Raw genomic sequence first — 24,191 nt, 5'->3', positions numbered from 1 at the left:
AATCCACAAATGATTGCCACTTCTTTGCTACATAAAATGAATTTCCTAAAATTCGGGACTCATTTCATTACCACTGGAACAAACAAATCTTTACTCTCTCTCTCACACACACACACAGACCGATTGCAATTTACGCCCTTCTTCTTCAACAATCCTCACTCCTCACCAACTCCGGCGCCACTCTCTGAAACAAGAACACCAAAACAATGGCAGCGCAGCCGATCAAATTCGGAATCGTGGGATGCGCCGACATAGCGCGTAAGGTCTCACGGGCGATAACCCTCTCCCCAAACTCCACCCTCTACGCCGTCGCGAGCCGAACCCACGAGAAGGCGGCCAAATTCGCCAAGGAAAACGGGTTCCCCGATTCGGCCAAGATATACGGGTCGTACGAGGCCCTACTGGACGACCCGGAAGTTGACGCCGTCTACCTGCCGTTACCCACGAGCCTGCACATCAAATGGGCCGTGCTCGCCGCCCAGAAGAAGAAGCACCTGCTCTTGGAGAAGCCCGTCGCCCTGAACGTCGGAGAGTTCGACGTGATTCTCGAGGCGTGCGAATCCAGTGGGGTGCAGATCATGGACGCTACCATGTGGATGCACCATCCCAGGACTGCTAAGATGAAGGAATTCCTCTTAGATTCCTCACGATTTGGCGATCTCAAAACTGTACGGTTTCATTTTACTCTCTGTTTTTTTCTGTTTGTGTGGTTTTGTTTGTTAGATTTTGGTATGAAATTAGATTAAGAAGAATGTTAGTGTTCCTAAGGTTTCTTGAATTAAATTGGATAAAATTAGTGGTGGTACAGATTAAGTTGCAAAGGTTTTGATTTTAATTACAGAGTGGTATTAATTACTTGTGTGCAGTAATGAGGTTTTCTTTAGGGAACAATGGTGTTGATTGCTGGTGTTTGTGATTGTTTCTTGAAATCAGACATGGTGTTATTCATGGTTGGATTTGGGGAAATGGTGGTATGGTTGAATTTGTCGTTAGTAGTTATATGTTCGATGAGTTTCTCGAAACAAAAACGAGCATTTTTGGATTTTGGGAAATGGGAATTTGTCGTTAGTAGTTATATGTTTGATGAGTTTCTCGAAAAAAAGAAACGAGCATTTTTGGATTCGTTAGTGGAAAGAATAGATCAGAGAGGACCGATTCCTCTGTTTTTCCGTATATTTTGCGTTGTGACTTAACCCTTGATAGCTATGAATTATTTGACGGGTCGATTCACTGTGAAACCGAAAAAATTAAGCAAACCCTTGTTGTTCTTCAGGTGCATACCTGCTTCACATTTGCAGCAGATAAGAACTTTCTAGAAACCGACATTCGTGTAAAGCCAGATCTCGATGCCCTCGGTGCACTAGGCGATGTAGGGTGGTACTGCACGAGATCAATCTTGTGGGCAGCCGATTTCGAGCTGCCCAAATCAGTAGTCGCACTGCACGGAACTGTATACAACACCTCGGGAGTCATCTTAGCCTGCAGTGCTTCTCTACAGTGGGGAGACGGAAAGACGGCCACCTTCCACTGTTCTTTCTTATCCAACTTAACAATGGACATGGCTGTTGTCGGAACAAACGGCACTCTGAGATTCCACGACTTTGTGATCCCGTTCGAGGAGAACAAGGCCTCGTTCGGGACGGCTGTCAAGTCAGGATTCACCGAGCTCGTTACTGGGTGGGAACCGAAGCCGAGCGAGCACATTGTTACGACGGAGCTTCCTCAAGAAGCTCTTATGGTGAGTGAGTTTTCGAGGCTGGTTGGGTGTGTGAAATTTGAGGGGGCGAAACCCGAGAAGAAGTGGCCGATGTATAGTAGGAAGACACAGCTTGTTTTGGATGCGGTTAAGGTTTCGATCGAGAAGGGTTATCAAAGTGTTGAGATCGTTGAGTAATTAGGTATTATTGATCTTTTTTGTTGTCTTTGCAGGGGAATTTGTGTCTGTTGTTTATGTGTAATAAGATGCATTGCTTCGAATTAATCGATTGAATTGTTTTCGTATTGCATGGATACGGTCTTTTGTGGAATAAAACGACACTTTGATATGTGAATAAATGTGTTGTCTTTTTTTGTTAGTTTGGCTTTCGAGTTGCTCTTACGATGATCTTGGTTCAGTTTTACTTGATTTTTGTATCCCCGTTCGACGAGAACAAAGCTTTGATTGTCACGGCTGTAGCAACGGGGTACAATGACAATGACCTCGTGGAAGGGGTGGGATCCAATACCGAGGGAGCACACTGTTGTTACGGAGCTCCCTCGGGAAGCTCTAATATTGGTGGGTGAGTTGTGGGGCCGGCGCTTAGCTGGAAAACGAAGATTGTTATATATATCGATGCGGTTAAGGCCGTCGATTGAGAGAGGCTATCAGAGTGTTGACGTCACTAAGTGATTTCTGTTAATTAAGTTAACTTTCTGTCAAGATTCTTAACTATTTACAGCCCAGAATTTTCTGAGTCTTGTTAGAAAGATAATAATCTCCGTCTCTCATACAAAAAAGTGCAGTTTTATTAACAGATATATAAAAAGTTTAATTTATTATGAAAAGTGATTTTGACATGTGGATAATCTTTTTGGAAAATTCTGCAGCAGCCCTAAAAGGAACGGAATTCCATGCATGCATGCATGCTTCTTTTTGACAAACGACCACTGAAAACAACAATTGCCGAATCAGCCTAGGTACGATGTTCTTCTCCATTCACTTTATTATTGTCCTCTTGTATATATATTCTATTTCTATATATAAACAAACATTTTTGGCTAGCTGAGCTGGCAATCACTGACCTTCACATTATATCATTACATATATGTAATTAATATTTATATTATATATTTAAATTAAAAACTTATTTCAAACCCACAGAAAACTTTTATTCATTTTGAATATATTTATTGAGTAATGTGGTAATTTCCACATCCATGATTCAACTCGATCACAATAATATGACCCCACGTGCTAATCAAGTGTACACCAAAAAAACATTAAAACATTTATTGCTACAAAAATAAATCCCCAAAAATTAAAGAATATTTTGGAGGACAGACAGGCAAACCAAATCGACTTGAAGAATATTATTATTTTATTTTATTACACAACAGACAGAATATTTATTTGGACTCGTGATCATATAGTGATTATGTTCTCAGATCATCCCTCAAACGTAGTATTATATTCTCGTACGTGCGAGATAATATATATAATTGACCATTGTTGATTGGTCCACGTGGAAGCTGCGCACGTCATCATTATATGAAAAAGATTAATTAATTAACACCGTGGCAAATCGGACGGTGGTGGCAGCAACCGCTCCTCCGGCCTTTTCCCGTTTTTAACGATGAACACCATTCCCATTCCCCAGCTCACGTGCCTCTCAAAATGGCAATGCATAAACCAAACCCCTACAAAACCATTAATTAATTAATTAATTAATTAATTAATTTTATAATTTCCATTTAATTAATGATAATTAAATTATAAAAAAAAAAAAAAAAACCTGGATTATTGGCCTTGAATCTGATAGCAGTCCATCCATTTACGGGGACAGCAATAGTTTCCATGAGAGGTGGGTCCACAAGGTTGTAATTTAGTGGGTCCCTTCTTCTGTTGAAGTTACCCAAACCCGACCCGACAACGTAGAAGCTGTACCCGTGTAAGTGCATCGGGTGATCTATACCCCCAACCGTATTCGTACCCTGAAAAACAAGCTCCACATTCGAATTGTACTTGAGCACATTAACCGCCGTCCCATTCTCCGGCCGCCACAGATCTATGGGCACAAACTGCTGTGTGTAATTAAATCGGAAAGGGGGATTATCGGGGAAATCGGTCTCGTAAACTCCCGCGCCCATTCCGCTGTAATACGCCTGGAGAATCGCGGTTTTCGGGAGCACCATGGTCACGTTGTTCACGCTCGCCAGAAACCTCTCCTGGCGCGGGCCGTCGCAAACGGTGTCGTTCGGGCAGGGCCGGAGGTTGATCGAGAGCGTGAAGTACAGCGTCTCCGTTATGTTTAACGGCACGTCGATTGGGTACTTTGTGTTCGCGAGGCTCCGGAGGCGGTTGGTGAAATTGACCGACGACGTCGTGTCGTTGAATTGGGGGAGGGTGGGGAGAGCCGGAGACGGCGGCGCGGTGTAGTTCCCGGCGTACACGAGCATTCCGGTGGTGGTGGTGTTGTCGAAGAATCCGGCGCTGGCGTAAACCCTAGAGGCCATGTAGTAGTGGCTCGGCGGCTGGTCGGCGGTCAGAAGAAAGTCAATGGTTTGACCGGGGGAGATCGTGATGTAGTCGCTGGTGAGCGGCTTCGTGTAGGCGGCGTCGGTTCCCACGACGGTGATGCTGTGGTTGGCGATCCTGAAGAACATGATGTTGTTCATAACGGCGTTCACCATTCTTATCAGGTACGTTTTCCCGAACTCCACGCTCAGCTTGAATGCATCTGCAATTAAATATTTTTTATTTAATAAAATCATTAAATTATGTTATTTAATTCAAAATTAAGAAAAAAATAAAAATAAATAAATAAATAAAATACCTTGTGTTGAGTTGGAGCATGAATATAAATCACCAGGTTGACCATTAATAAGAAAAGCATCAGAAATATTAGGGTCTCCTCCACTAGCAAGAAATTCCTCCATAACTTCCTGTACATCAGCATTCCACCATTCTCCTGCAAAATTATATATATACCTCAAACTTTTTAGCACTAATTAATTTATTAAAATTTATTATTTTTTTTTATATATTTTTAATATATAAATATAAGTAATACCTAGTAGGAGTGGGACTTCAGCATGAGGTTTAGGGAAAGGGTAAGTTTCATTTTTGAGGGGTAAAATAATGAGAGCACCATATACAGAAGCTCTAGACCATTCACTGTGAGCATGCCACCATAGAGTTCCTTCTTCATCCGATAATACAATCCGTTGACTAAACTTCGTACCCGGACTAACCGGACACTGTGTAACATACTCTGGCCCGTCTGACCATGGATACCTAGGCATCTTCACTCCATGCCTGAATTAATTTCCCAAAAATATAAAATTAAAAAAAATTATAGTTTAATTAGATTTCAATTTATGTAGCATATATAGATAGATATATACCAGTGGATGGTAATATTGTGGCTAGCGCGGTTATAAAGATCGACTATGACCAAGTCTCCTTTTCTAGCATATATAGTTGGCCCTGGGAACTGTCCGTTTATCGTTAGCATTGTCTTGTTCGTGCATAGCCTTGTATGTGCAGAATTTCCCAGCTGCCAATTTATAGAATTAACAATTAGCGAATTACATTATAAATTAAAATATCGATGAGAAGTAAACGTGAGCGTTAGATCACTTACGACAAACTTGTAGCGACGGACTAAAGCGAGGCCCGGCGTTACGTTTCCGAGCAGGATAACACCTAAGAAGAACAAGATGGAAATCTTCGTAGTCGACCACATTTTAATTTTTTTTTCTCTTGCAATAATCTTGCTAGCTATAATTCTCGATCGATGAATTAATTAAATTTAAGTTTGGAATATGAACTTTTGTTATGGTGTTGGATAAAATGATGGTGGAGTATTTATATATAGGGGATGAAAATAGAATCAATGCTGTAGAGGTATGATTAATACAGAAGGGCGATGGCTATAAAATGGCAATTTGTTTACTCATGTCACGTTAATAACGAGTGGACCCATGTCTATATATATATATAGACATATAAAATTATAAGTTAAATGATAATTGCATGGCTGCGTTCTTGGGTTTTATTATTAATTTTATAATACCCTCAATTTGACCAAGCATCAGTATTAAGTTGTGATATAGAAAGACACTAATATATACATATATATAGTGTGTGTGTGTGTGTGGTTTACAGATAATATGTAGACATGTACAATAGGGATAGGTTTATGAAAGTGATCATATCGTGGCTCAAATTAGGTTAAGCTTTATATTTCCGAATATAAAAAATTCCTAGTGGTCGTATTATAATTGTTATTAATTGTTTGAATAACCTTTTTCGTATTGAAAAATGATGTCGTAAAGTTGGTGCCTACATGTGAATGTATGATTGATTATATATTGGAAATCACTTTAGTTATTTCATTAGGTACAACCGCACACAAATATTATTAATTATAATATATATGCATACACGTTGTGGTTGTGGGATGCTAGGCTTCAAAATTATTATTCGATTGTTCGTCATTTAATTATATATTTCTTTTGCTCAAATAAAAATAATTGGAAAAGAAAACTTCTTTGTGTTGGATTTAGGTGGTGTTTGCAAATGATTATTTAAAAGCAGAAGTTATTGATTGTGATTTAAGTTAGTTTTAAGTATTTATTTCTAAAAGTTGGGGGTGTTTGCAAATATTTCGGAAAATGAACTAAAATTGAAAAAGCAGGGTTAGAGGTGCTTTTAAAAAAATAGCTTAAAGCAGATTATTTTAAGAGAAGCAAAAACAAAAGTTGATTTTGCAAACACCTAAAAACAGATTATGACAAAAAAAAAACCGCATAATCACTTTCTAAAAGCATTTGCAAACACCACCTTAAAGTGATTTTTTAATTCTTCGTATTATAGTATATACTACAATATTATATTCATTTAGAAAATAGTAACTTTCTTTAACTTTCAACAAAAAGTCAAAAAAGTTAAACCTAAAGAAATGTTTTGATAAGATTTGATAAATAAAAACAATTAGTTTATTGCAACTAGTACTTTATGTTATGAACATATCGAATTGCTAAAACTAACATTATATTATTTTACTGGCAAAGATTCCTATATGATTAAAAGAAATCAACTCATAGTAGATTTTGCTGATAAAATAATATTAATATTTTTAACCGTCCGATATAACATATAAATACAAATTACAATAAACACTACCAACAACAATATACACTCCGACCGAAAATCTACGTCATCATGTATAGAATACGACCACGTTCGTATTTTTTGGACAAACAATCTGGCGTGAAAGATCATATGAGCTCAATATTAATCAGAAGAATTTTGGACATTTGAATTATTAAAAAGAACAGTAACTATATATTGAATGGTAGGTACGAGGAAACAGAGTAACGGCTGCTGGCTGCATAAAGATGTTTCTTCAGCAGCCTATAATTTTTATTTTAATATTTTATTTTATTTATTTAATATATGTATATATTAATTATTTGCACTTTTGGCCCTTTTCTTTTTGGTTTTATTATAACCCTAACTTATCCTACCCACATGTTTGTTGTCCCAACTTTTGAAAGCTTCCATCCTTTGATTAATTTTCTCACTAGGGCCAAAGCCTAAGTAGTTTGATCCTATTAATAGTTTGTTGTCCTAAGTTTTAAATCATAATCTATGTGTATTAATTAAAATGTTTTTGCAGCCGCCCCTTGTCTTTTTCTCTATTTGCATCAAAGACCTTGACATTGGGGACTTTTGTGTAAATGGTTTGGATTAACCCTCGTATTCACATTTCTCTAACTACCGATTCCGATTGACTTGATTATCGGAATACTGACAAATTCTCCCGCGACACTCCTTTTTGCATGTCTCTCAAAAGGCGTGGCTCTTCTTATCCGGACTTTTATCACTTCAAAAATGCATTTCATTTCTTCGTTTCGTGATTGAGTCATTTAGGCTACACCACACGCAGTGTACGTTTTTCTATCATTTTGACAAATATACACGTGAACAACATTGGATAATTAATTAACCAATTCGACTATCAATAATCACCTGTCATGCAATTTCCGTTTACGCGTATGTGTCCCTGTCACCATTTGTTAAGGTAAAAAAATAATAATAAGCTGGTTGAGTGTGCCTAGGAAGTAAGACCAAAGGCCTAACCACTACTACCATCATAGTCAAAATGTCTCAGCCATTAATATATAAATATAATATATAGTAATTAATCTTAAGACAATTAATTTGATCGTCATGAATTAACTAACCTATAATCACTTTTCTTACTTTATTCATCGCGTGGGGTGCGTGTTCCGATTTGAGATTTATGTTACAATTTTCCAAAAAGTCATCTTGTGCTGGCTTATTTAACACAAACCATCGTACAAGGAAATATATACATGCATCAAGTGTAGTATGTCCGTATAGATGTAATTAAAATTGAAGAATTTGACAGGCTGGGGATGATAACGATGGGATTGCAAAATCCGCCCCATTATCATCCCAAATAAAATTAGCATATTTGCATGCTTTTAATATTTGATATATGTGAGTAATTTACTAGCCCACCTGATGTTAGATTAAACCCCCCATTTACGACTTCCTAATGATCTTCGAGATTCTAATTTCTACGTAGGAAGCTTCCAATTTATTGGATATGATTATCATGCAAATTAGTTAAGGCAAATTACGGCCAACATCTTGAATATGATCAAATTACGAAAAAAATCCTCTTATTTGGGTAATTACAGTCACCCTCCTCCTTTTAAATATTTTTACATAAAATTTATGTAATTCAGTTATTTACCGAACCAAATCATATTCAGTTCGGTAAACGGTATGAAATGATGGTGTACTGAAATTTCGATTCGATTTTACCGATTTAACATCCTTAAATTTACCTCTTGAGGAGTTTCTTCGTAAGATAATACGTAATTGATAGGGCTGACTGTAATTATCTAAACATGAGGGGGTTTTTGTAATTTGATCATAACATAGGGGTGGCCGTAATTTGCCTTACAAATTATATATAGCATTTCCCTACAGAAGATAAAGAAACTTCAAAACCATGATGCAATAATTCTTTTGTCAAATCAAAGCCAATAAATAGTCCTCAAATTTCACAAGGGTCCTAAATCTATACACACCAAAATTTATGGATGATACAAAGAATTAAATAAGAAACAAATTACATAATAAACACTATTACAATTCTGGAAAATCACATAACACTCATAAGAAGAAAAAAAACATATAATTCGATGCATTTAAGTAGTAATAAAATACCACATGACATATTATCATATTGCACAAACAGCACCAGTTTATCCAATGCTATGATCTTCAGACACTTTCAAGAAATCATGCTTCATCCTCAGAAACCTGCACATTGTAACCTTGCTTCTTCATTTCTGCATCATTTTTAAGTTTCATTCAGTTCTATAACTCGTTTATTGAAATTCATCATTGTAAAATAACACAAGTTATGTGGAATATAAAGTACCTTTTTTCGAAGATTTATTGTGCCTATCTTTCCTCACAGCATCATTCTTCCATGCATCGCCCAACTCTTCTTTCCCTTCATCTCCCATATCACTCTCGCTCGCAGTTTCCCACTCTGAATCATCGCTCTCTCGACTGAAAACATCTCCAGCGACACCCTCACACTGCACGCCGCCATGTTTACCGGCGGCATCTCTGAACAGCCAAGCCAACCTCATCTGCTTCTTCACAAACCTCTCGGCATACTCCGGAACCTTATTCTGCCTCGACGCCACGTCAGCATCGCCCGATATCGAGCACTCGTTTATGTACAGAATAGCATCCAGCAAACTCTCCTTTGCAAACCCTAGCATATCGTAAGCCTGCGCTCTCCTCCACAGGCTCTTCGCGTGGCGGTTGACCGGATTGTGTAGACAGAGCGCACGCGTGGCGTCACTTATGGCAGACAAGGGTTGCTGTAATAAAAGATGGCACTGTGCTCGATTGCTGTACAGTACTATTCTTTCTTTCTTTGACCTCATTGGGCACAGAGCTAGTGCTTCGGAATACTTTGAAGCTGCACCTGAAATATCTCCTGATGAAAAAGACGAATTTCCTTCGAGTTTGACTACTAAGGCAGCTGCCTGTTTGATGTGGAGATCCTCTTTCGGCATATTCTTTTCCCATTTTAGTTTTTCTCGAGAATTGAGAAGCTCTTCGACCTGTTCTTTTGTGTGGCTAGTGATTGAGCTGCGAGGTGATTGGATGCATTCTTGAAGAACGTTAATGATTGTGTCTCCGAGTTTTTTGTGGTCCCCTAATGCAGTTACTTCTGCGAGGTCAATTAGAGCAGGTAGCGCAGATTGGATTACCTGCAAAATTGGTGCCATTCGAATAAATAGAAAGCGTTCGAAAGAGAATATATTAATCTTTCTCTTCCGAAATTCATTTTTGGTTTTCGAAATATTTTTTTCAAGAAAATCCCTGATTTTATACAATTATCGTGATGTAGACAGTAACATTAGCATATTCTATATAAATTCGTGATTATTAACCACTGATGGATATTAAATCAAAATGCAACGACTAATTAGACATTAACAAAATAAGAGATGGAATAGCATCTAACTAGACAGAAAATCAAACCATTACTGAAACAAATAGCTAGTTCATACTCAAATGTTGATGACCTCAAAGTTTTTAAAGAACGAATTTCTATGAACTTTCTCAGTATGCAAAAAATTAAATTCAACAATTCTGACAGCAAACAGACCAAAAAAAAAAACATTAAAAGCAATATACATACATACGGAGCAGTTACCTTATGACAGGTACTAGGATCTTGGAGTAACCAAAGAAGACAATCAATCGCCATATACTGCCAGTCATCCGAAGATCGAGCTATATTACACAGCGAATCAATAACACCAGGACAGTTCGAAACCGGGCCCCTACCAACCTTATGATGACAAATCGTCCGTAATAATCCAATTCCAGCTGGAGAACTTTCATTAACAAGCCCTCCCCACATACCAGGAAGTTTCCCCAAAAACTCGGGTTTACAGATTGTCGAAAGAAACTCAGGTTTAAAAGCAAAGCAATTTATAAGCTGAAGCGACCAGCACTGAAGCTGACTAGCCCATTCCTCTGCCTTCCTCGACTCCATCTCAACACCGCCCATGCCACGTGTAAGAAGATCACAGTGGTAGCTCAGCCTTCTATCGACATACTGGTAAAAATGGGAGTACACGATTTCCAAAGAACTCATCGCCAGCTGTATCGAAAGCTCCAAGATTTCGCCGTGGCTTGCAACAGAAGGGAATGTGGTGGCGTATGTGGCTAAGTGACCTAAAGCTCGTACAGCCACTCTCTGCTCGACCCAGGTTAACCTTCCTCTTAGAAGCTCGACCAATGGGGGGATGACACCTGCATGGACCGCCATCTCGGCGAATTCTTCGACGTTCATGGTGTACGATCCTATGATGTGGGACGCGTAGTAAGGGATGTAGATGTTTTGGTCGTGAGATAACCAGCGTCGGTTCTTTAAGCCTTTCCAAATTAGGGTTGACATGCACTCGAAAATTCCGAGCTCGATGAATTCGGGGTCGTTTGGGTGGGCCATGGCGGTATTCCAGAGGCCACTGATGGGGAGGACTTGACCATCGTCGTCCTGTGAAGGGAGTTCTCTGAAGAATTTTAGGACACTCGATCTTCGTTTGTTTGGGTTAGCTTCTTTCATTACACAGAAGAAACATCCTGGGTATGGACAGTCGGAGGATGCTTTGTCCATGTCTTTGTGTACGATTGGAATTGGTCTTCAAGAAAGTTTGTAACTAATTCCTCATGAAGATGCAACCTGAGATAATATATATGCATTAAAGGGCATTAACTGAGCTCGATTTTCTATCGGGAATCGTTTAACACGTGGAAAACGATATATAGTACTCCCTCTACCCGGATTTGTTTGTTCTGTTCGACGGTTTCTATACAATGCACGGAAAGACGAGTACATTCTCACTAATTTAAATTATTTCCCAAAACTACCTAGAGGCTATAACAGCAGTATATATACACGATTTCCGCCATTGCAAGTTCGGAACTCTTATCCAAAATCCCTTACCAAATCAAGCAGTACGAAGCTAAGTTGCTGGTTGTATTCATGAATAACGAATTCAACCAACCATGAAAAATCAATCTAGAAAATGCAGATACACCAAAAACAAAAACCTCGGCAAGCTGACAGTCGAATTCAAAATCAACATTAAACAAAACCCCAAAAAATCAACAAAATAAATAAAAATCAAAGTAACTAATTAACCTAGTCAGAATCAACTTTCCAAACTAAATGAACAATGGAGTAAATCCCAGATTATGAGAAATAGCATGTAACTGAAGAATCACTGACCAATTTCACATCCAGAACGATCTACTGAATTATAAAGTATCCGCAAAATAATCGATTCCCAAATTCCGGGTAAATCATCAACATCCCAGAAAGAAAACAATTAATAAAATTAAAAAAATTAAATCGAACCTTGAATTTGAGCCGAGAAAATCACAGCACCAGAAACACAGATAAATTCCTCTTTCTCCAGTTGGTCGTTGAAAAGCAATTGACTTATGAACTGAGGAAATTGAATTTTTTTTTTTATTTTTCTTACTGTAATGAGTGAGGTGCAGTGAGTGAAAAATCAAATATGGGTCCTTAATTATTATTTTTTTTGGCTACCGTGGGATGTTTTTTCCCTCTACATGAAAGAGGATCTTGTAATGAAGATTTTCTCTTTTTTTTAAAAGTTATAAAAGAAAAGGATTCATTAATGTTTATTAAATTAATTAATTAGTGGGGCCTTTGCCATTATCTCCACTATTATTGCGCTCTTGCATTTATTTTTTAATTAATATTTCCCATATTCATGTTTTCTATTTTCAATTATTTATAACTAGTAACTCACCCGTGCGATGCACGGGGATTAATTCAAAACACCAAAATGAGTTAGTGTAAATGAATGAAGAAAAAATATGTCGAGAATGTAAATAATACAATTGAAAAAAAAATATAACAAATTCGTATCTTAATTTATCAATAATAAGTCTCCATAAAAAATAAACTGACAATGTTCTAAATACCATCCACGTTGAAATGTAGCAAATAACTTCGAAACTGAAATCAAAGCAATGCATCAATCTTGCACATGAATCTGAATGTTGTTAAAAAAGACGACGGAACTACAATCATAGGACGAATAACCTGTTATTTTTCATAATTTTCAATATATAAGTTGAAGATATTACGTGGATAAAGAATACTGATATATATGAGAGCACATCAAAAATAAAATTACTCGATTATTCAAGTGGAAATATATCACATACTGCAAATAAAAAATGAACATACATAGAGTGTACACGTTGAAATAATAAAGAAATATGAACATGTTATCGATAATTGATGTTTGTCAATGTGTACTTTTATATTCTATGGAATGCTTCTTTGTACACGATGTTGCCAGTAACACTGTACAACTCACCGGATTCGCTCTTAATGAAAATCTTTATCCCAGATCTACTTTTCACTCGAGACAACGGTACGTAAAATTGACCTTGACTGAAAACAGGCCTTGGAAGGTACAACCAACGTGCGAGAGAATTTAGCCTTGACTTTTATGATTGCCATGGTAAATGAAATAATCATCGGATATTGTCGTCTTTGAAATTTAACAGACAATGTGTTATTCGAAAGTATCAAAGTCATCCGAGGAATTTCGCCAACATTCATACCGGATAAAACCTTGCAACTAATGACGTGTATGCCCAATCTTTCAACTTGGAGACGAGTTCCATTGCACAAACCTCTCGCTTGATCGATATTTCTAATGAGCATGACATAAACACTTTTCTTTAATTTCAGCTCATGCAGGAATGGACAAAATGTTGAGGTTAATAAAGGTATACACATCTTCACCCTTACACATTGATGCCGTGAAATCCAATCATTTATGCAATAATTGAATGTAGTTACTTACTTTGATGTATATCCTTATTTGTTTTGTTAATTAGTGCGGGAACATAATGCATCGCAAGAAATGATTGACGACTACCATGAAGAACCAAATAACGACGAAGATGATGGAATTGCCAATGAAGATGTGGACAACCACATCATCGATGCAATAAAGTTTGAAAAAACGATGAAAAAGTCCAATAAGTCGATAGTGGTAAATTAATCAATAGATTTATTCATTTTCCAACGAATTAAAAAATCATATTATTTGAATTAATAATATAATTATTAACCGATGCAGACTATCCCCGTAGATTTTGCTAATGCGTTAGGTTTCACGGAGACAACATATATCAGCGTGATGTATGGAGTGGAACCATGAGACATGATAACCTTGTACGTTAGGGGTAATTATCACACCAAAAGATTTCAATTGTCGATAGGTTGGCCAACATTGTTCATCAAGCATAAGATGGTGGTTGGGAACACTTACTCATTTGAGTACAACGTTAACAATAATGTCATCACGGTGAATTCGGTTGATGACAATTAACATGATCTTGGAGTATTTTCCCTAGTAGTTTGGTATTATGCCTAAAGCTCAAATGTTTATACATTTTAACTAAATCAGTTTTCTATTAATATAAACATATTATTTATTATTATTTTTATTTTTATGTAATACTATGAGTTTTGATTACGATTGTTTATTGAACTATATGGGGATATTTATGCCATATGTTTTATTTAATTGTTGTGCCTAATTGTAATTAAATAATAATGGTATGGGTTTCAAAAGTATTATAATAATTTATTGGTCGCTTTAATAATAAATACTAACAATAGACGGGCTTTGATGCATATAAATTTAATTCCAGAAATTACAAAGCAATACATGTTAAATTACAAAGAAATAACTACGCGGGACTTGGGTTGTAATTATACACAAATATTGTGTCACAGTTTTTAATAATTATTATCCTTATGGGTATAAACAATAATAAATATTTATTTTTGCGGTTTTGCGTATAAGAAACTAAACTATACAGGGATATTTATGTACTATTATTTAATTGTTGTGTATAAAGTATAATTAGTTATTAACATTATGGTTATAAAAACTACTATACTAATCTATCGGCCGCTTTAATGATGAATAATAACATTATAATGGCTTGTATGCATATAAGATTAATTCCAATAATTACAAACCAATACATGGTTAATCAACAAAAAATGGCTTAAAAGAATATATCATAAAACCCGAACATAACCTCATCTCGCAACACCAGAGTTTAATAATAATCTGCTAAAAATCATGGCAAGGGGAAGTAACGCGGCAACAAAGCGAAGCAAATTTGCGAGACGACATGGATCGAAACTTATGTTTGATTAGACAGTTAGATCATTTATTTTTAACAAATATTATTATGGGTTCTTAGCTACTGATTAATATTGGTTATGGTACGGTGCCCCTATCCGTACTTATAATCAACAGCTTTTGAATGTTACTCTTAAATATTCCATTCTATCGTGTGCTTCGTATTCATTTAATTGGTGCACATTAGTTATGAATATGTTATAATAGTTGGTCAAGTGTGTTATGTAAAATCTATAAAAATGTAAATAAGAAAATTTAAATACATTGCAATTTGCATGTATAAAAGTTTGTGAGATAGTATAAAAAAAATGTACGCTACAATAATACATGTTAATTTAACCACTTTACAGTGACTAAATAAATGTGTGGATATTAATGATATTAACAAAACATGTCCGAATAAAAAACTCTAATATTATTAAAATCATATGCCCAAAACAATCCAAAAGCAATTACTGCAAACTCAGTCAAACAATAATATCCAAAATATAAAAAAAAAAAAACAGAAAAACAAAAACAAAAACCAAACGTCTAAAACATCGCAATGAAATTATAAGTCTAACGTGAAAAATAAATATAGTACCAAATGCATTAATGGTGAAAATGGTTAAGTTAAGTCATCTAAAATTTCAATATTTGAACTTATTAATCTAATAAGATAGTACCAATTGTTTTTATTATTTCAATTATTTCAATCACGTAAAAAATATAGGGCATATTAGTCAAAACTGAAACTTATCCAAGTATACAGTGTTGTTTCTATACGAACTTGTCATGATTAATATATAAATAATATTTTTGACATGATTTCGATTATTTTATAACAAAACAGAAGAAAAAATACATATAAATAAATGAAATAAAACGATCTTAAATAACGGAATCGTATATACATTAAACAAAATTCACGTAACAAAATTTAAAAATAAAAATTCTAGTCTATTTAAAACATAAAAAAACAACTAATTAAATAATTTCTTTATCATGTATCACTTCGATCACGTTCTTTGTAGGGATGAACTCGAACGAATATATCTTCCCCGCGTCAATAGCACTTCAACCTTGATATTCCAGAATAACTTTTGTTTTCTGATTAATAAATTTTATGCTACAAATTAAATAAACGATAAACAAAAACACGGTAAATAATATATTCATTATATTATAATACATTAAAAATAATAATATTAATACGCATGTTACCAACCTTTTGATTTCATTAGAGGAAACAAATTTTCTCAAATTTTATATTCGCGTTGTTGATCTCGAAAAATCCATCTTCTAGTTCATCTTCAAAAAATACAAACAAAAAAATATATTTTGTTAAATAAATATATCTACAAATAGGTAAATAGGCTTATAATGAATGATAATATGAAAATAATTAAATGAAATATGCATAAACATAATATAAATTGAGGGAGAAAAGGAGAAAAACAAACTGCAAAAAAAGAAAAGTAAATGTTCGAAGAATAGATTACAAAGATTCTTAGTTTCGAGTGAGTGCCGCAAATGTTAATGGAGGGGACAAATGAAATAAGAGGTGGGTATTTATACTTGTGGCAAACATATTAATAAGGTGAATTTTGTGAATAAGGAAATAAATATTAATTGTAATAATTTTAGTATATTAGCAAAATTAGATTCAAAATCGGATATTAAAAAATGGAAATAAAATCAAGATTTATGATATTATTACCCTCCCATATTAAATCCTTCACATTTACAGTTCAATTTACTTAAAGCATACTATATGTCCAATCGAATTTAAAAAAAAAAATCAAATCATTACATAATAACATTATTTTTCGAATTACTTTTGAAAAATTATATAAATATAATATATTTCAAGGATTAATACTAAAAAATTCACAAAAATACGAAAATATAAATATCATATAAAAATAAATTCAAAAAATATATACATAATATAAAAAAAATCAAAAATATAAACATAATATAAAATAATTGAATATTCATACATAAAAATGATTTTTTTTATATTAAAAAAATATATATATAGTTTGAAAATATATTTCGAAAATTTAAAATATTAAAAAGATAATATTTTAGAATTTAATATATATATATATATATATATATATATATATATATATATATATATATATATATATATATATATATATATATATATATATATTATGTTAACCACAAATTTATTTACATAAGTATTTAAATTACAAATTTAAATAAAATAATGCAAAAAAAAATCAGCATATTATGTTTTTTGAAAAATTAATTAAGTGAAAGAATATTTTTTTCGATTTAAAAAAAATATAAAGTTCATGAAATAATTTTTAAAAATGGTAAATAAAATCAAGATTTATGATATTATTATTTATTACCCTCCCATATCAAATCTTTCACATTTATCAAATCAAACAATGTAAGTGTGATATCTTACCCAAAATTAATATATTAAGATTTATCATTTCTTAGAAATTAGTTACAATTCAATGTATTTAAAGCATAATATAAATATACTATCGGATTTAAAAAAAATCAAATCATTACATAAAAACATGATTTTTCGAAATAGTGTTGTGAAATTCTATAATTATATATATTTCAAGGAATAAATACTAAAAAAATACATAAAAATACGAAAAATATAAACATAATATAAAAAAATCAAAAATATATACATAATATAAAAAAATGAATATTCATACTTATAAAATTGAGTTTTCTGATTTTTTAAAAACATATATAGGTGGAAAATATATTTCAAAAAATATAAAATATTAAAAATATAATATTTTTCGAATTTAATATATATATATATATATATATATATATATATATATATATATATATATATATATATTGTATTCAAACCACAAATTTATTAACATAATTATTTAAATTACAAATTTAAACAAAATAATGAAAAAATAAGCATATTACTTTTTTTGAAAAATTAATTAAGTGAAATAATATTTTTTTTTTACTTTTTAAAATGTAAAATTCTAAAAGAATATGTATATGTGGTAATTTTTAAATGAATGTGAAAATATTAAATATGAAATAACTGAAAAACATACCAAGATTAAATTGTCTAATAAGCAATTGAGTATTACACATCATCAATTGCGTGCCAACTAAGCGATTTGAGAAATAAAATATAGATATTATTCAAATAGTGCATAGATCCTCTTTTTATATAATATATAGATATATAGATTAAATAGTACAATTAAAAAAATAAAATATTTTTTTTATAATTATTTTTAATGGAATAGATATTCAAATTTCTAAAATATTGAAAATTCAAAAAAAAAAAAAAACAACTGTATTCCTTTATTTTAATATTTGGATATTAAAAAATGTTTTTTTTTTCTGAAAATTATTTGAATATTCGTAAAAAAATTGAGTATCATGATTTTTTTCAATAAATATATTTTGAAATACTGAAAATATAAATAAGACTTTTTTTTTTTTCGAATTTATAAAATATTAACTTTGGAAATAATATATATACATGTGGTAATTGTTTAAATGAGTGTATAAATGTTAAATAGGAAATAACTTAAATACATACCAAAATAAAATTGACAACTCACCAATTGAAGAATCCACCTCATCAATTGAACTCCAACTAAGCAATTTTGATAAATGACATCATCATTTGCCACATGTCAATCATTGAGGGCATAGATTCTCTTTTTATATTATATATAGATGATTTTAATTAAAGTGAAATTGTTTAAGACGGATGAAGAAATATTATGAATTATCAAAAATAAAATAAAATTGTTCTCTAGTGGAAGTACGGTGGGACCTTTCCGGGTTTACCGTTGGAGAGCAAGATGGGGTACTTCTGCAATTAAGAAAAAGATCTTCTGGTTTTTGAAATTGCAAACTCGTCCTTTTAATCGTCTGATATCACAATTAAAGTATACAGTCCAGCTTAATTTCGGCCCAAACCACCCATTATTTGGGCCCGGAGTATGCGCAGACGATGATAGGGTCTACAAATGGTAATATTTGGGCCCCATAGTAGTAGTATTTACGGATATGGCCCAATATTTAAAATTTCAAGGGCGAAGTTCATGTATAAAGTTAAAAATAGGACATAAATAATATAAAAAATTATAAACATTAGTCTTTCCGGTTATTGAGATGGTACGACGAGTAAAATACATCAGGTGATGAAATAATTACCCACTAAACACACATACACATTGGTGTATGATTATGAGCAAACCAACGATTAATGATCATCCGATATATTTCAGAGGTAAAAGTTTATCTGTTTCAAATAAGTTTAGCCAACCAGGCCCTTAGTTGAACAAATGATTGACAAAAAGAAATGGAGTGTAAGGAATTGCGCAATATGTTTGATTAGAATAAGGTTAGCTTTGCTGAAATTAAGGATTAAGAAGACAGTCAACAACCATAATAGAAACAGATTACAGGTTTCCATCTAACCCCATTACAACAAATATAATTATTTATTATAACACATGTATCATATATGTGTATTTGTCTCGTATAATATAGTTATATGGACTTTAAAAATATGTTAATAATTTAATTTGTTGAATTCCAATTTTTGTATGGTCCATAAAAAAATTCCACTACAAAAACACCAGCACCCTATAAAAAGCCAATAATTAGTTTGTCAAACAATCCTTATATTGAAGAGCAAAACAATTTTATTTTTAATAATAATAATTATTATTATTACATTTTTTAATTAATTATACCGAAGAGCAAAAATAGTATTATTATAGGTAGAAAAATGGAAAAAAAGGTGCTGCCTCATGATCAGCAAATGATTAGAAATCCAGCAGGGATGAGTAGAGGCTCAAGAAGCTCCACCAAGTATCTCGGAGTACGCCGCCGCCCGTGGGGGCGGTTCGCGGCGGAGATTCGTAACCCACACACCAAAGAAAGGCACTGGCTAGGCACTTTCGACACTGCCGAGGAAGCTGCGGTGGCTTATGACGTTTCATCCATCTCCTTTAGCGGCGTCGAAAAGGCTCGAACCAATTTCGTATACCCGTTTTTGGGCTCACCGCCGCCGCCGCCGCCGCCGGGTCCGGCTGTAGAAGAAAGTACTGGACTAAAGTCAACGGAGGAAGATGATGAGTCGGTTTTGATTGCGTCGATTTTGCAAAGCTTTAGTCAGTCAAATGGGCTTGACAAAATGCTTCTCTGAATTAATAATATAATTGAGAGTTGAGCCCACTTCATATTTCAATTGGTATTGAGCCCAAAGTACAACGTTTTTTTTAATATTTAATTTATAAATTCCACAAATTATATTGACATTTGTTGGTAATAAAATCCTCATGAATAGAGTCTTTGCAAATTAAAAATGAGCTAATTTTGTAATTAAATCAAATATTAACAGCAATTATTCAATTCAAAATCCGAAATGTTAAATGTTGTTTACGATTTTACTAATACCATTTTGAATTTAAATGTGATTTCGACATATTTCTAGTTTGATTTTGGCAAAACTCAAAATACTGACCTTTCTAATTCAACTTGAATAAGCTAAATTTGATGTCGTACGACAGTTATGCATGAATTAGTTACGTTTTGAATTTTAGATAACCAAAACATCAAAGTTGTGAGTATTGTTCATTAATTCATCCATATATTTCTTATCCGACATCTAATTTTGACGATTCAAGTTGCACTAAAAAGTTAACTCAACGAAATACAAATTTTGTATTTTGAGTTTTGCCAAATTCAGCCTCGAAAAATGTTAAACTCAAGTTTAAAGTATTAAAATTAAAACGGTATTATGAAAATTGAAACAATATTTATTTGAATAATATCCATTAAATGATAACTTTTAATCCGATGCAATATAATTGCAGTAAATTTAATGTCAACGATATATGTCATTTAATAACAATTACATAAACAGCACATGCATATTGAGATATTCAATATTCAAAGACTCGAGCATTGACTATATTTGACCATGAAAAAAGTGCAGTAGGATATGATACAGCTGGAGCATTCATACGTAACTATCTTCTTTTATTATATTAATTTCATTTATAATATATTAAAAGATGTACGTAATATATCATAAATACAAAATAGTAAAAGCAAAATATTAAATTAAACACTACACTACTGTAGTCTATAACCACACACACACACACCATACAACGAAATTAAAAAAAACTTAATTAATTATTAATTAATTACTAGAAACGCAAACTGTGAAAAAAAATCAAGCGGAGTCGGCGTTGGTCTGACCGCCGCGACCGCCACTTATGGGCGGCGGCGGAGGCCTTCTTCCCAACCGTAACTGATCCAGCAGTGGATCAGCCAGAGTGTCCCCCCGGCGGCGGTTGACGGCGGCGGATCTGCAGGCTGCTGCTCCGATGCCGACGAAAACTGAGTCGTCGTCGTCGTCGTACCAGATTCGAAACCCAAACACCTGATCATAGCCCTAAAAAAATCTTGAAAATAATTGCATGGATTGTGAAGAGAAAAGTGGGGTTTCTCCGCCATTTATTTTTAATTTCTGCTTAAAATATTCTCAACTCTTGTCTCTCTTTAATGTTGGGTGGTTGGAGTTGGAGACCCGAGTCATCAGCTTAAATGGACTCAGCTTTCGAATTTTAAAAGTAAGAAAATATTAATTACAAGTTTATCTAATTTCTGCTTATACTAATTTTCCCTAAAATGCAACTAATCACCTGCCATACGTCTTCTTCATATAAGATATGAATTTATTGCACATTTAATTACTCAAACCTACCAACCTTCTTTCTTCAAAGAATATACAGCTGTGGGCGGTGGGATGTAATTCTGAAAATAAATATAAAAATAAAAAATAATAAAAAATAATAATAAATATAAAGAAAAAAAAAATTCTCTACAATATTCGTTATAAATTATTATTCAAAAAATATATATTATTTAAATTACTGATAAATAAGGTTATGCATAGTGAATATTATCTTCTAATTTTAAATTTTATGTTTTATTTGAACGTCATTAATTAATTAGGTTGATGATTTATTTTTATTTTCATGGGGATGAAGGTTATTAATTATAAATTTATAATCATTGTGGGATTTAGAAAAGAAAGAAAGCAGAATTAAATATTGTGCTTCCCTCATGCACTCATCATTAAACTTTTGAAGACCAGTCAACAAAATTATTCTTTTCCAAATAGAAAAAGACTGCGACATATCACCACAATCCACGTGCAAAAAAACAGAATTGGGCTTCTTTCAAAGCCCAAATTTAATTTCACTTTCAACCCCGGATTTTAGCCCATTAGATTTTATAAGGAAAAGTAATATATACATATATATTATAATTATAATTAATAAAAATAACAAAAAATGAGCAACCAATCTCAATTGGCGGTGGTACCAATTGGTGTCAAACACTCAGGTTATGTTTGTTAAGCTTTTCAAATTCTTTCCACATTTTCCCCAAAATGAAAATTATCTTTCCACACTATTTTCAAAAACTTTCCCCAAAACAAATTCAAATATTTCTCTCTCTAACAAACATGATTTGACCGCTACAGTGAAAATTGTCTTCACTAAAATACAAAATCAAATCACTTTATCTTTTAAATTCTTCTTCCAAAATACCTTTTTCCAACACCTTTCAGACATGATTTGACTTGCTACAGTACAAATTGTCTCCTCCCAAAACACAAACAAACTTTATTTAATTTTCAAATTCTTCTCCCAAAACATCTTTCCCCAAAATAAAATGGAAATGGAAGCCCAAAAGCTTACCAAACACAACCTCAGCTTTAGGACACAACTCACCTCACTCAACTCATAACTCACTTACTCACTCCCAACTCGCTCGTATCGTTTTCGCCAGCTCACAACACAAGTATTTCTCTCATAAACGTACTCAGATTTTTCCTTCACTGAAAGTGTATCTTTCGTTCACATAAGAATGGAGATTTAAAACATAGGAAAGTAATTAATCTGTGTGTTAACCCCTCGTTCTATAGTACTATTTATAGAGAGCACATACACGAGTCATTAATGGAAAATCCACCGCAGAGTAAAGGTCAATCATAGTAGGTGACGTTTGACTCAAAAGTTATTAGAATAAGATTAATAGAGAGGAAGAAGGACAAAAGTTGTATATGGAGAGAAAATTACACAACAGTATAAATTCAACTAGCTAGATTTAGAACAAATGAAGACGTCATACCTAATAAAATCGATGAGATGGAAAATGGGCGTTTAAAATGAAAGTCCAACAGCTTATCCATTTAAATTGGTCTTGAGTAAGTGAATTGACACCAAGATTGGGTTGGCTCAAGTGAATTTGAAATTGGGCCCGAACCCGAAATGAATAAACCATTTGGGGCCAACTACTCACATAGTAACAATAATAAAACTAAAATATGTGAATAAATAAATAAATACAATCGAAATACACAATAAGAATTAAGACAAATGCAAAAGGACAATGCTATTCCAATAATATTTGTCTCCAATTTAATTTTCTCACACACATCAAAAGCTATTGTGTGTGTGAATCTCACTAACATTTATATGACAAAGACTAGCACAAAATATTCCTCGACTATTTGAATAAAGTTGTTTAGACTTTTTCTATAGATATATATATTACATGTATAACGACATAGTATAGGACCATCCATCAATAATAACATAACATAACAAGTCAACAAATCTTATCTTAACAGTTATTGCAATTTCTAAAATATCTAATAATGTAAACTAATATTATCACTTAGGTAATTGATCACTAATAGAAATATATTATAGATATAACATTTTATTTTACCTAATTAAATTAGTGTGTGTTGACCGTAGCATTGACTATAATTTGTACATATTTGACACGTCCAATAAAACCAGTGGATAAGAGGGTAGGTGGGTTTGATGATGGTCCTCGAACGGGGTTATTGTTATTGCTACTAATGTCACATCACTTTCCACGCCTCATTTTTTTTGGATACTATCTAATTAATTACTGAAATGCTAATTGTAGCGGGACTTTTACTGAAATTGGATTATTTGCAGCGGTAGCCTCATTTGTCAATTTTCTAACTTTTTAAAAAAACCGAAACGCTCTCAACTAAAAAAAATCGAAAACTTAGAATTTGAAGCTCGTTCGACAAATTCAAAAACGAACAA

At 33.2% G+C, this 24,191-nt stretch overlaps 4 protein-coding genes across 4 annotated transcripts; 2 read left to right on the top strand and 2 right to left on the bottom strand.

The window, feature by feature from the left end:
* The first annotated feature begins 61 nt into the window (after positions 1-61).
* Positions 62-2,075, top strand: LOC105959381 (putative oxidoreductase At4g09670). Its single transcript, XM_012983468.2, has 2 exons — positions 62-668; positions 1,274-2,075. The coding sequence occupies exons 1-2, from the start codon at positions 207-209 to the stop codon at positions 1,892-1,894; spliced, it is 1,083 nt and encodes a 360-aa protein (XP_012838922.1). The 5' UTR covers positions 62-206; the 3' UTR covers positions 1,895-2,075.
* Positions 2,076-2,846: 771 nt separating this feature from the next.
* LOC105958787 (laccase-14-like) lies at positions 2,847-5,666 on the bottom strand. Its single transcript, XM_088814137.1, has 6 exons — positions 5,343-5,666; positions 5,104-5,255; positions 4,770-5,014; positions 4,533-4,667; positions 3,492-4,436; positions 2,847-3,396 (listed from the first exon to the last, which is right to left on the bottom strand). The coding sequence occupies exons 1-6, from the start codon at positions 5,442-5,444 to the stop codon at positions 3,266-3,268; spliced, it is 1,710 nt and encodes a 569-aa protein (XP_088670263.1). The 5' UTR covers positions 5,445-5,666; the 3' UTR covers positions 2,847-3,265.
* Positions 5,667-8,765: 3,099 nt separating this feature from the next.
* LOC105959380 (ARM-repeat/Tetratricopeptide repeat (TPR)-like protein) lies at positions 8,766-12,606 on the bottom strand. Its single transcript, XM_012983467.2, has 4 exons — positions 12,198-12,606; positions 10,485-11,519; positions 9,186-10,035; positions 8,766-9,093 (listed from the first exon to the last, which is right to left on the bottom strand). Exons 2-4 carry the CDS (start codon positions 11,451-11,453, stop codon positions 9,044-9,046), a joined length of 1,869 nt encoding a protein of 622 aa, XP_012838921.2. The 5' UTR covers positions 11,454-11,519; positions 12,198-12,606; the 3' UTR covers positions 8,766-9,043.
* A 7,207-nt stretch (positions 12,607-19,813) lies between these two features.
* On the top strand, positions 19,814-20,233 carry LOC105958786 (ethylene-responsive transcription factor FZP). Its single transcript, XM_012982789.2, has one exon. The coding sequence runs from the start codon at positions 19,814-19,816 to the stop codon at positions 20,231-20,233; it is 420 nt and encodes a 139-aa protein (XP_012838243.2).
* The last annotated feature ends 3,958 nt before the right edge of the window (positions 20,234-24,191 follow it).

Source organism: Erythranthe guttata, chromosome 14 (genome assembly GCF_056151865.1).
Source record: "Erythranthe guttata isolate IM_541 chromosome 14, IM_541, whole genome shotgun sequence".
Classification (NCBI taxonomy): Eukaryota; Viridiplantae; Streptophyta; class Magnoliopsida; order Lamiales; family Phrymaceae; genus Erythranthe; species Erythranthe guttata.
This window is presented reverse-complemented; position numbering and strand designations above follow the sequence as displayed.